Source organism: Balaenoptera ricei, chromosome 4, assembly GCF_028023285.1.
Source record: "Balaenoptera ricei isolate mBalRic1 chromosome 4, mBalRic1.hap2, whole genome shotgun sequence".
In the NCBI taxonomy this organism is placed as follows: Eukaryota; Metazoa; Chordata; class Mammalia; order Artiodactyla; family Balaenopteridae; genus Balaenoptera; species Balaenoptera ricei.
Window position 1 is genome coordinate 91,739,752 of NC_082642.1, and position 15,259 is coordinate 91,755,010.

At 47.0% G+C, this 15,259-nt stretch overlaps 1 protein-coding gene across 13 annotated transcripts in view; it reads right to left on the reverse strand.

Annotated features, from left to right (window-relative positions):
* Positions 1–15,259, reverse strand: part of KALRN (kalirin RhoGEF kinase) — a 655,749-nt gene that overhangs the window by 429,345 nt on the left and 211,145 nt on the right. For all 13 annotated transcript variants that reach the window (XM_059920949.1, XM_059920948.1, XM_059920941.1 and 10 more), the window contains exons 4-5: positions 6,088–6,280; positions 2,156–2,668 (exon numbers count right to left, since the gene is read on the reverse strand). In XM_059920949.1, the coding sequence (XP_059776932.1) occupies positions 2,156–2,668; positions 6,088–6,280 (706 nt within the window). The remainder of the gene's footprint in view (positions 1–2,155; positions 2,669–6,087; positions 6,281–15,259) is intronic.

Genomic DNA, 15,259 nt, shown 5'->3' on the forward strand with positions numbered 1-15,259 from the left:
CTGTCGTATGAGCATTAGAAGATGGGATCTGAGATTTTCCCTAGAGTCATCATGGGCCAGGGGACTCAGGGGCTAACCAGCAGCATTCAGTGGTAGCGTGAGGCAGACCCTGGGAGCGGTGGGAGAGTAGGGTTATTGGATAAGAGCTTGGGTGGGCTTTGGAGGCAGACAAAATACTGGCTCTGTCCAACTGGCAGTGTGATCTTGGGCAAGCCGTTTCATCTCTCTGAGCTTCCATTTCCTCCACTATGAATTAGGAATAATAATATACCATACAATTCTCACGAGCATGAATTGAGAGGATATATGTGTGGCAGCAACTACTGCTTGGCTGGCTGGCACCTGGCTGACTCTAGGTCAGCCTTCCCTACCTGGGGGCTTCTGGGGCTAAGGTATGTTATGTTGTTTTGTTTTGTTTTGGAGATGGGCACTGTCTGTGCCCTATGTTGGCTTCCCATTTCCTGAACTTGAAGAATGCAGTGAAGCGCCTCAAACTCAGACACATCTAGGCAGACCTAAGTCCCCTACCTCCTCTTCTGTCCCGGCTCACTGAAACAGGCACTCAGGCCAGGATGCTTTAAAGCAGATCTCCTGCCCCAGAGCAGCAGAGACCTCAAGTGAAAAAGAAATGTTCCAAACCTTTCCAACACTGGTCACAGGAGCCAAAGTACCTGCCTCTGGGTTTGCAGAGCAGCTGGCTCCTGACCTGGTTGTCTCTCCTCACTTGGATATGAGATGGGGATTCTGTAGTCCAAGTGCCCGCAACCCCAAATCCAGGCCAGTCCAGGGTCAGACCCAGGCTGCCCGGCCACTGGGCAAAGAGCCCTCAGAAAGGCCAGAGGAAACCTTGCAACTCCTAAAGTTGTGCAAAAACTCCTTTACATACATGTCTCTCCCAAACTCTGGCTTAAATGATGTTCAAAATTTCTGTTGTAGAAAGGGGCCATGCACTCTTAAAATTATACCTATTGATTTTCATGTGATTATAAATTATAAAAGATTGGAAAGCACAGAAAATTTATACAGAGAGATTAAAATCAAGCATAAGCCTTGCCCCTAGAAATCAAAACTATTAATATTGTGGTGAATTTTCTTCCAGCTATACTTATGTTAGCACGCTTACATAAACTGGGATCATAATTATATCGTTCTATATCCCAATTTCGTCACTTAAACTACCTAGAGACATTTTCAACATGGGCTCTTAAAAGACACAAAACCATTATATCAGACGTTGTCTGTAAAACTCACAGGTTACTGAGAGTCATGGTATTCCTACGAGTGGTATTGTGCATTTAAATGTATTATTCTCAGAAAACTGGTAGGAGAGCCCCTTTCACTCTTCTTAAAGTGCATGTAACAGTAAACTCTCTTCTTTAGCTTGGAGAGCATCTAGAGGAGATACTTTTGCATTCTCAGCAAAGAGGCACTGCATGGTATTTTCCTTTTTCACTTTCTCATATCTCCCTGATAAGGGGAAAGCTTTGAAAATTCACTGCTGGAAAAATATCTTGCTTGACAAAGTGTGCAGCAGCTGAGGGAAAACCTCCAGAAAGAAGTGGTAGGGCAGGAAGAGAGCCCTGGACTTCAAATGGAAGACAGCTGGATTCCTGTGTCAAGTCTGCCACTGCGGCCCCAAGATCAAAGAACACCCACCACCAGCCACCTCAAAGGACCAAAGGGGCTGCGTAGACTAAGTGAGACTCTGTATGCGAAAGTGCTTTGTCAATAGTCAAATACACTGCAGGGCAATAACCGCTAAGTCATGTTGTGGTGGCTGGTAACAGCACTGTTACTTCTGTTGCTCAGCCGGCTTGAACTACGCACGGCACGCCCTGAGAGGGGCAGCGTCCAATGGTGCAAAAGCGTGGGCTCTGCAGCCATGCTGCACCTCCTAGTTTGGCCGAGTTATTTAGCCTCTCAGTTTCTTCATCTGTAAAATGGGATGACGATAATACACCTAGTTCACAGGACTCTTGACAGATTAAAATAAGTTAGTTTACACAAGGTGCACAGAACAATACCTGGCACATAACGAACACTCCACAAGAGGAGCTTTAAAAAGTTGGACTGGCAGTCTCCGTCATTCTCCCTAGAAAGCTATGCGTGCCCCCCCCACCCCAGCCCTGCTCAGGTTTGGCTGGCACCCTCCTACCTTTTCAGCATCCTGCTCGAAGAGCCGCAGCTGGAAGCACTGGTCCAGTTTGAGCTTGCGCACGTGCCACATCTGGTGCAGGTGCTGCCGGGTGGAGTGCAGCTTGTCCAGGAGGCTGGTGATCTTGGGCACCAGGCTCTGGAAGTCGGCGCTGCCCGGGATGCAGTTGCGCCCTGAGAAGCCGTCGCCGCAGCGGATGCACTGCAGCAGCCGCTGCCCCTCCCGGTCCAGCTCCTCCACGGGGGCCTTGAGCACCTTCTTCTTGAGCTGCGTGTGCTCGTCGATGAGCCGCCGCGAGCCCTCCACGTCCACGGGGAACTCCTTCCGGGCCAGCATCTCCTGCAGGTCCTCGAGGCGCGAGAGCAGGTGCACGGCGCTGTTGAAGAACTCCTCCAGGGAGAGCCGCAGCTCGATCCACTCCTCGTGGTTATACTCCAGCGAGCCGTCGAACTCCTCTGTCAGCTGGGAGGGGTCCACCAGCTTCGTGAGGCCCTCCACGGACACCATGCTCGTCTGGGAGGGGAAGACACAGAGAGGGAGACTCAGGGATGCTGGGGCAAGTCAGGGGAAGACCCCGGGGCAGCCGTAGGCAGAAGAGAGAAAGTCAAGGGGAAAGGCCAAGATAAGTCCGTATAATAATGACCACAGCCTGCCTGGAAAAGGGCAAATGGGAGAGCATGCAGCCCCCTGGTCAGCTAAGATCAGCAGTTTCAAAAGACCGGCTTACTGGTTCAAACAGCCTCTCCACCTGCTCACCATTTGCCATTGAAGGGAAGACTGCCTTTATGTTCCTACTGCCCTCATCTTCCTCCTTCCCATCCCCAAGTCTGCCACAACATGGCTTAGGACGCTAGAATCAGAAGCTGGAAGAACAGAATGAATCTAATTTTAGGGGGTCTAGTTCTCAATAGCTTTAAAACCTAGGATATCCTCATGGTTGGATTAAGCAGTGTGGGTCAGTCTTGGGCTGCAAGGGTCTCAGAGGCGATCTTCCTGCCTCTTTCCACAAGCAGATGCCCTTCTCTGATGCAGTGAACAAACAGGGCTCAGGGGACAGGGAGCCTGGGCCCTCGGCTTTCTCTGAGCCCCACAGGCTCTTGGAGAGCAGAGTGGAGAATGTTTGTCTCCAGGACACAGAGCAGCAAATGACGGCACAGGCAACCACCCCAACGTACCAGGAAAGATTGTTTCTTTCCTACAGGATTTCTTGATTCTCTCTCCTGGAGAAGGAAAGGCTACTAGAGAAATATCTGGATTCAGGGTCCAGCCCTACACTTACTAATTGTGTGAACTGGGCAAACTAAGTTCACAGAGCCGTTGTTTCGTCCTCTGTATAATGGAGATAGTAATGCTTTTCTCCTAGGGCTGTGCTGGAATTAAACTTGACAGTGTGTAAAGCACCGAGGGCACCAGCATGGAGCACGTGCTCAGTCCCTGTGAGGGCTTATCAGGATGATCTGAAGGCTGCATCCTTACTGGAACCCTTAAAAGCAGTTCGTCTCCCTCTGTCTTGCTGCTCTCTGAGCATCGCCTCCTGTTCTCCCTTTTCCTTCTATCTCCTTCCAAAGGCACAGGAAGGAGCTGCCTATGTCTCATCAGAGTCCCTTGGGGAGTTTAAAAAAACACTGATGCTCAAAAAAAAAAAAAAACAAACAAACACTGATGCTCAAGCCCCACCCCTAGAAACTCTGATTTAGTTAGCCTGGACTGGAGCTTGGGCATGGGTAGTTTTAAAAGCTCCTAACGTGCAACCAGTGACACAAACCTCTGCCGATCTAGATCCCTGCAACTCAAAATGCAGCCCTCAAACCAGCAACATTGGCACCACCTGGGAGCTTATTAGAAATGCAGGATCTCAGGCCCCACCTAGACCTCCTGGGTCAGAATGTGCATTTAACAAGATCCCCAGGAGACTCTGTGCATTAAACCCTGACAAGCCCTGTGTTAGAGCCCTTTCCCCTTTGAATTTGGCTCAAAGTTTACCACTTCCAGGAAGTCTCCCGTGATTATTCACTAATTATTCATTAAGTATCTGCCACTGAACAAGCCTGGACTCTCATCTCTGTAGCACCTACCATCTCGGTCTGCACTAAGTACTGCATCTGCTCTTTATAAAACACTGCTTCATAAATATTCTTCCGAGTTGGAAGCCCCCACCTCTGTCTCCTGCTCTTCTTGTTTAGGAGGCAAAGACAAGCTTGCTAAGTTTGGGGTGAAGGAGGTGCAGGGAGATGGGAAAAGCTGGGCAGCTACGCTGAAGCAAAAGTTTCAAGACTTGGAAAGATTGTTTCCAGTCGCTTCAGCTAATAAATTTATAGGCCTGTTGTCACCGCTTCTGTATAAACAAACCAAAAATACACAAAGCATTTATTTCCCTACAGGACTCCTAGCATTGGGAAGGGGTTCTGGGGGAGCATGAGAGTTAACTGTTTTTACACCAAGTCAAATTTCTCGTGTTGTTTACACAGAGAACTGCCTCTCATGTGGTCAGGTTGCTGTGTTCAAATCACAACCTGTTGGGGCCACCACCCCACACAAAGGCGCTCCCGGCCCCTGGGGACAAACGTCTGGAACGAGAAGTTGCTGCTAGATTAAGAGCAGCTCTGCCTTTCCAACACACACGTACACAGGGTTCGTCCTCTTGCAGATGGGGGCCAGAGTTCCGAGAAAGGAGAACAGCTCGGATTTGGCTGGAACAAAGGTTCCTAAATCATCGATTTAATGTGTTGTCATTAAAAATTCTCAGCGGACACATATGGCCTCTAGAAAATCAAGTTAAAAAACATGTTTTCTCTGAGTATAAAAGTAATACAAAATTGTCAAAAGAAAGTAGAAAAACATAATCCAGCCACCTCAAATAAAGCACTGTTAACCATTTTCATGTATCTCTCAGTCTTCCTCTCCATATACTATACTCTTAAAAACCAATTTCAGATTATATTGCCCATACTGTTTTATAACATCTTTTTTTTCCCTAAATTTTAAAAAAATTTATTTATTTTATTTATTTATTTTTGGCTGTGTCAGGTCTTCATTGCTGAGCGTGGGCTTTCTCTAGTTGCGGCGAGCGGGGGCTACTCTTCGTTGAGGTGCGCAGCCTTCTCACTGCGGTGGCTTCTCTTGTTGCGGAGCACGGGCTCTAGGCGCACGGGCTTCAGTAGTTGTGGCACGTGGGTTCAGTAGTTGTGGCGCACGGGCTTAGTTGCTCCGCGGCATGTGGGATCTTCCCGGACCAGGGTTCGAACCTGTGTCCCCCACATTGGCAGGTGGATTCTTAACCACTGCGCCACCAGGGAAGCCCTATAACTTGTCTTTTGAAAAACAATATATCATGTGCATTTTTCAATGACACTGTTGTTCTAAATATGATTTTTAATGGCTTCATAGTATTTGTGTATTAATGTTGCCAAAATTAATGGATATTTAGGATATGAACTATACATATGTGCATGTATAGATATGCATACATGTAAATATTTGTGTATACATATGTGTATATTATTGCAAAAAACACTGTGATGAATATCCTTGTAGACATTTTTTGTTTATAGTTATCATTAGTTCTTCACCTTTCTGTTTTAATTTTTATATTAAAAATATTTTCCTAGAAGGAGAATTGAGAGATCAGTGGATATAAACTCTTTTTAAGGCGTTTGACCCAAATTACAAAGTTACCCCCCAGAAACAATTGCTCTGATTTACACTCACCAGTAGTAACAGGACTGCCTAATGACTCTGTGCCCTTGGGACAATCTCATGAGCCTCTTATTCCTTCTGAGACTCTCACCGGCAAGGCCACAGCGGCCAAGGAATCCTGAATTACCAGCCCCTGATATGTTGGGGATGGTAGGAAGGCGGAGAAGTACAGGTGAGAAATGGGTGGGTGGCAGAAGGGGAAGGAAAACGGGAGCTAAGAGAGAGGTCGGCCTCACCTCGAAGATGAATTTGGAGCTGCCAAAGTTGGTCTTCTGTTTCTGCCAGAAGTTGTCGGGTTTGATGATGAGGGCCACATGGATCTCGGCTGGAAAGGCTTCCTGCAGCGTCTTGAGGAGCGGCTTGATGAGGTCCCACTTGGAGCCCCGCATGTCGATGATGACGGTGAAGCCACGTTTGCACACGTCCTCACTGTGGGGAGGTCAGAGGTCAGGCACGGTCACTCAGGGCCGCTGAGACTTTGGAGTACACAGTCAAAAAGCATCTGGAAACCTGCATTCCTCTTTATCTGGACCAACCTTCCAACTTCACGCCAGGTCTCCTGGCTGCCTTCCAATCCAACTCAAAATGTACTGCCTCAGAAAACCTTTCGAGATTAACCCCATCTGACCAAGGGCATCTGCCTTCTCCCAGCGCTTAGCAAGTAACTCAGCTGTCCCTGTAGTCAGTTGCACTTGTTGGGACGTTTACAGTTTCGGTATTCACTATTATGTTTGATTTTCTTTTAATTCTTGTCTCTCTCTCTTGCTCCTGGGATGAATCATATGTTCTCCATTTGAATGCAAGCTCTCTAGAGTCAGGGATGCTGCTCCCTTAGATCTGCGATGGACAGTCCTTGGCATGAACGCTGTCCTTCCCCGGGCCCAGGTCAATGGCAGCCACTGCTATGCTTTACCACTGAACCCAACCTGGGCCAAAGAATCTTTTTCAATAAAGGGGTCTAGGCCGATTCTACCGATTGATTAGAGATGGTACACAAGGTATTGATAACATCACTGTATTTAAGATGTATTACTTGTAGTTCAAATTGTATGTCAACTTTGAAAAACTCAGATTGCCGAGCCATGCTGATTACTCTCAGATGGCCAAGGGTGGGACTGCTTAGAACGGTGGATGTGGTCCCGTTGTCTCGTGTACTTCCATTATAAGAGTCAGGATATAAAAAGGCACATTTCAGGAAGTTAAGACAGGGGAAACTACTCTTGAAATCAAGGCCAAATGAAGTGACAGTGACCAACTTGAAAACCAGAAACTGATAGGGCTAAGTGAATCAAGATGTTGCTGCATAACTTATTAAGTAGCAAAGTTTATTTAAACACTTGGACTTTATAACTCCTAAGAATTGAAAGAAAAAAAAAAACAAAGATCAAAACAGTTATAACATCTCAATTTGGAAGAAAGTCTATGTTTTGGTAGTTAGAGGGCTTTCCTTCTATCCTTCATTTATTTAACCTGTGTATTTATTTTCTAACTCAAAATAGACTTTGGTTAATTCACATGTTTATATAAATACTGGTGTAGCATTTCCTTAGGTTGTTTGGCTTAATTTCCTATTACCCAGACTGCAGTAGGTTAAAGCCCTGTGCATGTTGCATGCCCCATAGTCATGCACCACCGCCTACCAATCGCTTATAGCTACTGCAGGCAAGGCCACAATGGGAGGATTTAGGCTGCAAAAGGAAACAAAACCCTGTTTCAGGCTTCATTCTCAAATCTCAGCCAGTGATGAAAATGTCACAGACTTTTGAAGAGACCACAGCTCCTGTGACTGTGTGAATGTCTCAAGCATAAGGCAGCTTACTGGGCCTCCCAGTTACACAGGAAACTCCCCAGGTGAGGAGAGACAGTCTTTCCATTTCTTCTTGTTGACACAAAGGATTAGACTCAGCAAAGGGGAAAGCTGACCCTTTTGTTTCTCCACAAATCCTATATCCCAAAGGAAAGGAGTTACCTCTTCTCCTTCTCTGACACTTATTGAGTCAGTAAGTGGCCAGCGTCTTCCATAAATAATTCTCTCTACCTTATTGTCTGAAAGCAATGTGCCTTTTTCTTAAATTACAGAATTTCTTTCCCATTATGAGAAAATACCCGGTAATTATATTAAAGTTAGAATATTCAAAAATCTGTATAAGAGATACTAATGGTAGGGATTTATAATACTCGGGCCTATTTCCTTCCAGTCTTTTTTGTATATGCAATTTGCATACCATATAGTGTTCTACCTTTCATTATAACACAGAATTGTTTCTCATGTCTAACATTTCTTTGAAACAGTTACATTTAATGACACATAGTCCATCTAATACCTACACCACAGCTTTTTTAATCATCCTCATTATTGCTTTACAGAAGGGCACATCAGCTTATATATCTACCAGCAATGCTGAGAGTACCCCCCGCCGCCCCTTTACTGTATCCTCATCAGCACTAGTCACTGAATTTTTTAAATCTTTGCCAATTTTCCAAGAAAAATATGGCATTACATTTAAATTTGCATTTCTTTGATTACTGGCTATAGCTTATTGGCCTATAAGAATTTCTTCTGTGACTTACCTGATCATTTCTTTTATCTATTTTTCTATCGCGATTTAATGGCTTTTCTCATTGAGCTTAGTTTCGTTTAGCCTGACTCACATTTGTTGCATACCCACTTATGCCAGGCACTGCACGGTGACTGTGGGCCTTCCCTTCCCTTAGAGATGACCGACTTCCTTGTTTACCTGCTCCTCAGGCTCCATCGCTGTTACCAGAATTGTGCTGACATGACAGAAGCCTGTCCCTAACAACATAGAGTCACTGTTGCTACCAAGAGCTGGAGCTTGACTATCCTAGCATCTAAATGTGGTCATCAGGAATAGCTTACACTCTATTAACGAATGAATTCTGACAACTAAAAGAGAAATAAGGTACTAATACTCTCTAGGAAGTTCGCACTAGCTCAGGAGATGGGGAAAGAGGCCCGGGGGCTGAATGCTGAGAGATAACCTAATTGGCATCTTTCTGTGAAAACAGCTAATCTACCAAGGTGCTTTCTGTGTTTGGTTTGAAACAAGGAACATAGCTGGAGGAGGGAAAAGAACTTTTTTATCACATACTTATTGCGCCAGGGATGGTGGTTGGGCACTTGACATACGTTATTTCATTTTATCCTCATGATGGATAAACTTGGCATGGTTATCCCCATGTAAGAGACGATGACACTGAGGCACGGAATTTGCCTAAGGTCACATGACTGGTAAGTACCTAGCACAGAGTCAAAACCAGGACCACTGACTCCAAAAGCCCAAGCTCAGGTTACTATATAATGTGACCCACCATGTTGCCACTACGTGTGGTGTTTTTGTGACTGGGTGTGGGGTGAAGGGTCATGATGAGGGGACGAGATTAGGGAGCTCATAGGAGATGGGGGAAATTAGGGCAAGGAAGCCAAGTGGATGACCTCCACTCTGCAGTCTGCACAATCACAAAATCATAGAAGCAAAAGAGCATGGCATATTCAGAAAGTTCAAGTAATTCACTTTGGCTCAGGCACAGGGGCGAGAGGCAGAGAGTGATGAGGAACTGCTGTCTGAATGCTTCAGAGAGCCCTATTCTGGGCTCCGACCCTCCTCTTGCACACCCTCCCCCCAGGGAACGAGGACACTTGACAGAAAGAGACCATTGCTGCCCCCATCCTTTTCTAGACCAAGTTCCTTGTACCTGAAACCCTAAAATTCTCAGCTCAAAGGCCTTTACCTACTTCCTTGGCCCACGTGTGCCTCTCTCCCAAGTCCAAGTCCTCAAGGGTAAGGAACACCACCAGTATGAGCACCTCGGCCTGAGGGGCGGCAAAGAGCTGCTATTTGCAAGGATGTGACTAAAACATGGATGTGTGAGCTGGGTGTCCGCGTGCACGCGTGAGGACCCCCGCAGTGGGAGACAGAGCTGGGCTGTGAGAAGGTAGGCAGAGCACGAGCCGAAGGCAGAGCTCCCTGTACTGCCAAGTTCTAGCATGGAACTCAGGAGTCCAACAAATCTGAATCTGAAGCTGGCCTCCTAGGTCGCTGTGAAGACATGTTTGTCAAGGTGCTAGGGTAGAACACATTTTATCTAACAGTTCGTTAGCTTGCTGGATTAATTTTCAATACTTAGACATAGGGTATGTGAGTTTCCATTTGTACTCTTGCCCTGTCCGGGCATTGCAACGGTAGAAGCAGGGCTTCCAGAGAAGAGGCAGGAGTGGAAGCAGGCCTCAAGTCAGGACGCTTCTTGTACGATGGCAGAAGCGGTGCATTTATCCTAAGGGCAATCAGGAACCACTGAAGGGTGTCATTCAGGGATGGAACATGAGCAGGTGATTTGGGGAGATTACCCTGCAGCTGTGCAGAGGGAGAGTAAACCAGGGTCAAGCAGACTGAGCAGGAGAACAGAAGCAGAGAAACCTCCTCCTTCGGACTAAAATGCCTCTTAAGTGAAGTCTTCCTTGGGCCACCCGATTTATAGCTGCAGCTGTCACCTAGCACTCCCTACCTCCCTTCCCTGATTTATTGGTCTCCTTAGCACTCATTACCATCTGGGTCATGTATTTTACTTATTCATTTATTGTCCATTTTCCCTCACTGGAAAGCAACCTCGATGAGGGCAGGGCTGTTTGTACTGATTTTGCTACCCAGTGCCCACAGTGCCTGGGCCAGGCTAAGACTCAATACACTGAGGAAGGAGGAGTGGTAGTTAAGGGTATGGAATCTAGAGCCAACCCTCCTCGGTCTGAATCCCGGCTCCATCATTTACCCATCAAGAAACCTTAGGCAAGTTACTTTTAACCTCTGTGCTGTAAAATGTGAATAATAGTAACTACATTACAGGGTTACTTTAGAGGTTAAGTTTGTTAATACACATAAAGCACTTACAATGGTGCCGGGCACAGAGCTGTACCACGTGAGTCTTAGCTGCTGGAGGAGACATAGTTGGTGTCCCCCCAGGGCCCCTTTATTGACCACTGTGCCCAGCTCCCCACTCCATAAGTGTTGCAGCAATCAGCTTATGCCTGAGACCATGTCAGGAGACTTACCTTTGGCTGATGGGTGCACTTTTCCAAAAGATGCCTGGGCAGTTATACCCCTGCCCCAGGGGGGCCCGTGCTTCTCTTATACAGGGGTGCCTTTCCCTCAAGGTGGGGTAACTCTGAAGTGTGACTTATGCTCCAGGGCCTTCTCACTCCCCCAGTCAGTCTCCAGCTAGACTTCATCTGAGACCACACCCTTGCTCAGTCCTGCCCCTTCCTACTCTGCTCCTCCAACTCCCTTACGAGTCTTTCCTAAAGATCATGCCCTTAATAAATCATCTGTACCTGAATCCCTGTCTCAAGAAACACAGCCACAGTCATACATACATAAATTTCATACATATATGAAATTCTGAAGGCAATTTGAAATATAGTCTGGAGATTAAAAGAGGAATCTGGGTTGTAAATTTTGACTTGGGAGTCATACTGTGCCTGGCATATAGTAGGTGTTCAATAACATTTTCTGAATGAATAAATCCATGAACTGTGGCAGGAGATATGCACAGAAGTGGGTGAGATCACCCAATGAAGACAAGTAAGATGAAAAGAACCTTCTTCTGAGTCCAGAATAGAACTGATGGGCATATCACTTTTAAGAGATGGGAGAAGACAGGAGATGAGCCTGAGGAACAAATGCAGAGAAGTTAGATAAAACCGGGAGAGGAGTGGAAAAGAAATGAGGGAGGAGAGGATTTCAGGGAGGAACTACAGCATCAAATGATGCAGAGAGGTAGGTCATTAGCTGAGATGAGAACTATTGCACTTAGCAGCTAAGAGGCCTTGGTCCGGTTGGTCAGGGCAGTGCCAGTGGGTGCTGGGGCAGGAACTGGTGGAGCAGGGAAGCAGTCTTCCTGGTTGGTCTCTGAGATGATGGGAGGACGTGTCAAGATCATCAGAGGTGGCATTTGGTGCACATCCTCCCCTGGCCCTGTCTCCCTGACTCCAGAAACAACCAGGGTCCACACCCTGCTCTTTGGCTACCCCCAGCCCCACAGAGGCTCCCCAGCCCCCCTCTTCCCCAAGCCTCCATGCCCCCAGACCTCCCTTCCTCTCACTCAGTGTGCTCACATGGGGAGCAGTTGCAGCAAACCAATTTACACTGGAACATAACTAACAGGCAGCCTTCCTTTTCCCTTTGGGTTATTTACCTTTTCAGTGATATTTCTTAGCCCAAATTAAATTTTCAGGGGCAGAATGTGCATTGTGTATTGTGAGGATGGGAGCACAGAAAGGTGAGGATTGGAGCAGCAGGCCTTCGAATCCACCTAAGGAGGGGAAAGGAGGGTGAGCGACCCTCTCCATCTCCCACGCCCCCTGATCTAGAGAGAGGAAGTCACTGCACCTTCCCCCCTGCCCCACTAGTTTCCCGACTGGGGCTTGAGACCTGGGCCCCCTTGGCCAGCTTCTCACCCTTTGTGATAAATTATGGTCCCTTCCAACTGTGAACTGTTTCATGGACTCTCAGGGGCTCCCGGGCCCAGGACATAATGTATACTGAGTGACTGGAGGATTGACCAGATAGTTCTTGTACTCAGTTCTATACCATTTACTCTTTTGTTCATTACATGTCACTGGGGCTGTTTTCACTCAGCAAGCCCGTGCTACCTCAAAACAGCATTGGTGCCACTTTATGCCGATGCTTCTCAAACTTTACTGACTTCATCATCACCTAGGACCCGTGTTTAAAATGATGATTTCAGCAACCCCTTTCAGATATTCTGATGAAAATCAGTCTGGGATGAGGCCCAGGAGTCTCCCTAGGTGATCCAAGGACAACACCTAGACTCTCATAGGTGTGGTTTGTGAGAGTTTAATGATACACACTTTGTCTACATCAGATGAGGACCGGCATTAATAAACAGGAGGTAGCACACAACTGTGCAGTCAGAACAATGCTTGCAAGGTGGGCCAACAGCTTTGCTATACAGAAGTCTGTCAAAAATATTAGTGGACGGGCTTCCCTGGTGGCGCAGTGGTTGAGAAGCTGCCTGCCAATGCAGGGGACACGGGTTCGAGCCCTGGTCTGGGAAGATCCCACATGCCGCGGAGCAACTAGGCCCGTGAGCCACAGTTGCTGAGCCTGCGCGTCTGGAGCCTGTGCTCCGCAGCAAGAGAGGCCGCGATAGTGAGAGGCCCGCGCATTGCAATGAAGAGTGGCCCCCGCTTGCCGCAACTAGAGAAAGCCCTCGCACAGAAACGAAGACCCAACACAGCCAAAAAATAAATAATAAATAAGTAATAAATAAATTAAAGAAATCACTATTAAAAAAAAAAATATTAGTGGGTTCCTCTCTCCATAGCCTCATGCTGTCTTGAAGGGAGTCATTTATTGCAAGCCCAGGCTTGTGGGAGTTCTGGCCTTGCAGTGCATTTCTCTGGTTCTTTTTGCAAAGACCGAGCTCCTCCTCTGTGAGCCTCGAGAGACTTTCCCTGAAGGGCCAGGTGGCTGCCCTTCCCAACATAGCTATCTGTGCTCAACCAGATGCCCGCTGGAGACCTGCCTTCCCGAGCTTCCCTCTCTACTTCTAAATCGCCATGAAATTACTATGGACTTCCCGCTTCTTATCATACTCCTGACCTGGCAGCCTCATTTAAACTTCTGGGCAAGTTCTAGGTGCCTCTCTGGGTCCCTGTGGGTCCTGCCCACATCTGATGCCCCAGAGTCATCTCCTGACCCACTGGGCTGAGAACACTGTGAGGACGGTCCCAGGTCTGGAGGGCCTCCATGGTGGACAATGAGGAACCAATGAATAGGCATGTCATCCCTGACCCTTTGCACTCCTAGCGGCGCCCCCCATGCTAGCAGAGATCACAATTTAGCAGCCCACCGTTAAACCCAGTCCCCCAAAGTGGTTTTATTAGATACAGTTGTTACTGTGGTTTATAACACTTTCAAGTGCCTTTGGAGGAAGCCTTCAAGTGCCTTCATTCACATACTCACATGACCTGTCTGCTTGTTGGCCTGTGGATTTGCCTCCTCTGTCTTGGCCGTTGTTATTTCCCAGTCCTGTTTGGCACATTAGAAGACTCAATGGCCTTAGCTCAGGGAGCAGGGATTAAGGTACCAGTGTCTCGAGCTAAAGGTTGCTCTGGGACCTAGACAGCAGGGCAGAGTACCGGTTGGTGACAACCTCAGGCCAGGGCTTCACCCTGGGTTACAGGTCTGGCCTCAGGGACCCAAGTACCACTTCCCTGCTCCCTCAGCTCCTCCTCAGGTTCCCGGCTCAGTGAAGCTCAGATCATCTCTCTGGGATCCATCCAGGCCACATCAGTGAACCACACTGGATACTTCCCATTATCATCTGGCTAAGGGGTCAGATTCAAATGCCACCTTCTCCCTGGGGTCTTCCCTGATCTTCCCCTTGCCAAAACAAACAGCATATTATCCACACCTCTATTAACATCGTTATTAGTCCTGATGTTGGGTTATGGCCTCTCATCCCTCTATGCCTGTGGGTTTGCCCACCTCAACCCCATCTTTGCCTAGACAACTTCTACTTACATGCCTCTTCCTCCAAGGAGTCTCTCACTGATAGACCCCTGCCCCATCCCACTCCACCCACACTGGGATAAGGGCTCTTCCCATGCACTGCCATAACCTTGTGCTTACTCTGCATGGCAGCTATCATGTGTGGGGGAACTACAGCCAGGCTCTGGCTGATCAATTTCTGTATCCCTTACAGGGATTTATATGCCTTCATGATGAGAGTCTAGTTATGAAGGGGCTTCATAAATAATATGGTGTCATATAATAATATGACATAAATAATACGGTGTCCTATAAATATATTATCCATTAATTCATTAATTTATTCATCTAACAAATATTTATTGAGCACTTACTTTGTGGCTGGCCCAGTGCTAGGCACTAGCGGGAGAGATGGACACAAGACATTAGCTAGATAAAAAGAATAAATGCAAATTGTGGTAAGTCTTAACAACTTATCAGGTGGTCAGGCCACTATGAGGAGATGAAATATAAACAAAGACCAAAACTATGAGAAGGACCTAGTTAAGGGAACACTGTAGAAAGACTAACGCAGCAGAGGGAACAGCCTATGCAAAGGTCCTAAGGTGGAAAAGAGCCTGTATGGGGGCTGATTCTCCATTACAGTACGGAAGTGGGGCAGTGAAGTCATAAGCGAGCAGGAGACCAGCAGCCAGACCTGGCTCTAAATCTTGAGGAGCTCAAAACCTTAAGCTGGAGAGAAATATAAAACGAGAGCCAAACTTGGAGTGGCCATTTTTTTAAGTTAAAATTGGACATAAACATATATTAATGATAAAGCTAATCTTATTGAGCACATGAGAATCTATGCCTGCTAAGCGTTTTATATGCATTATCT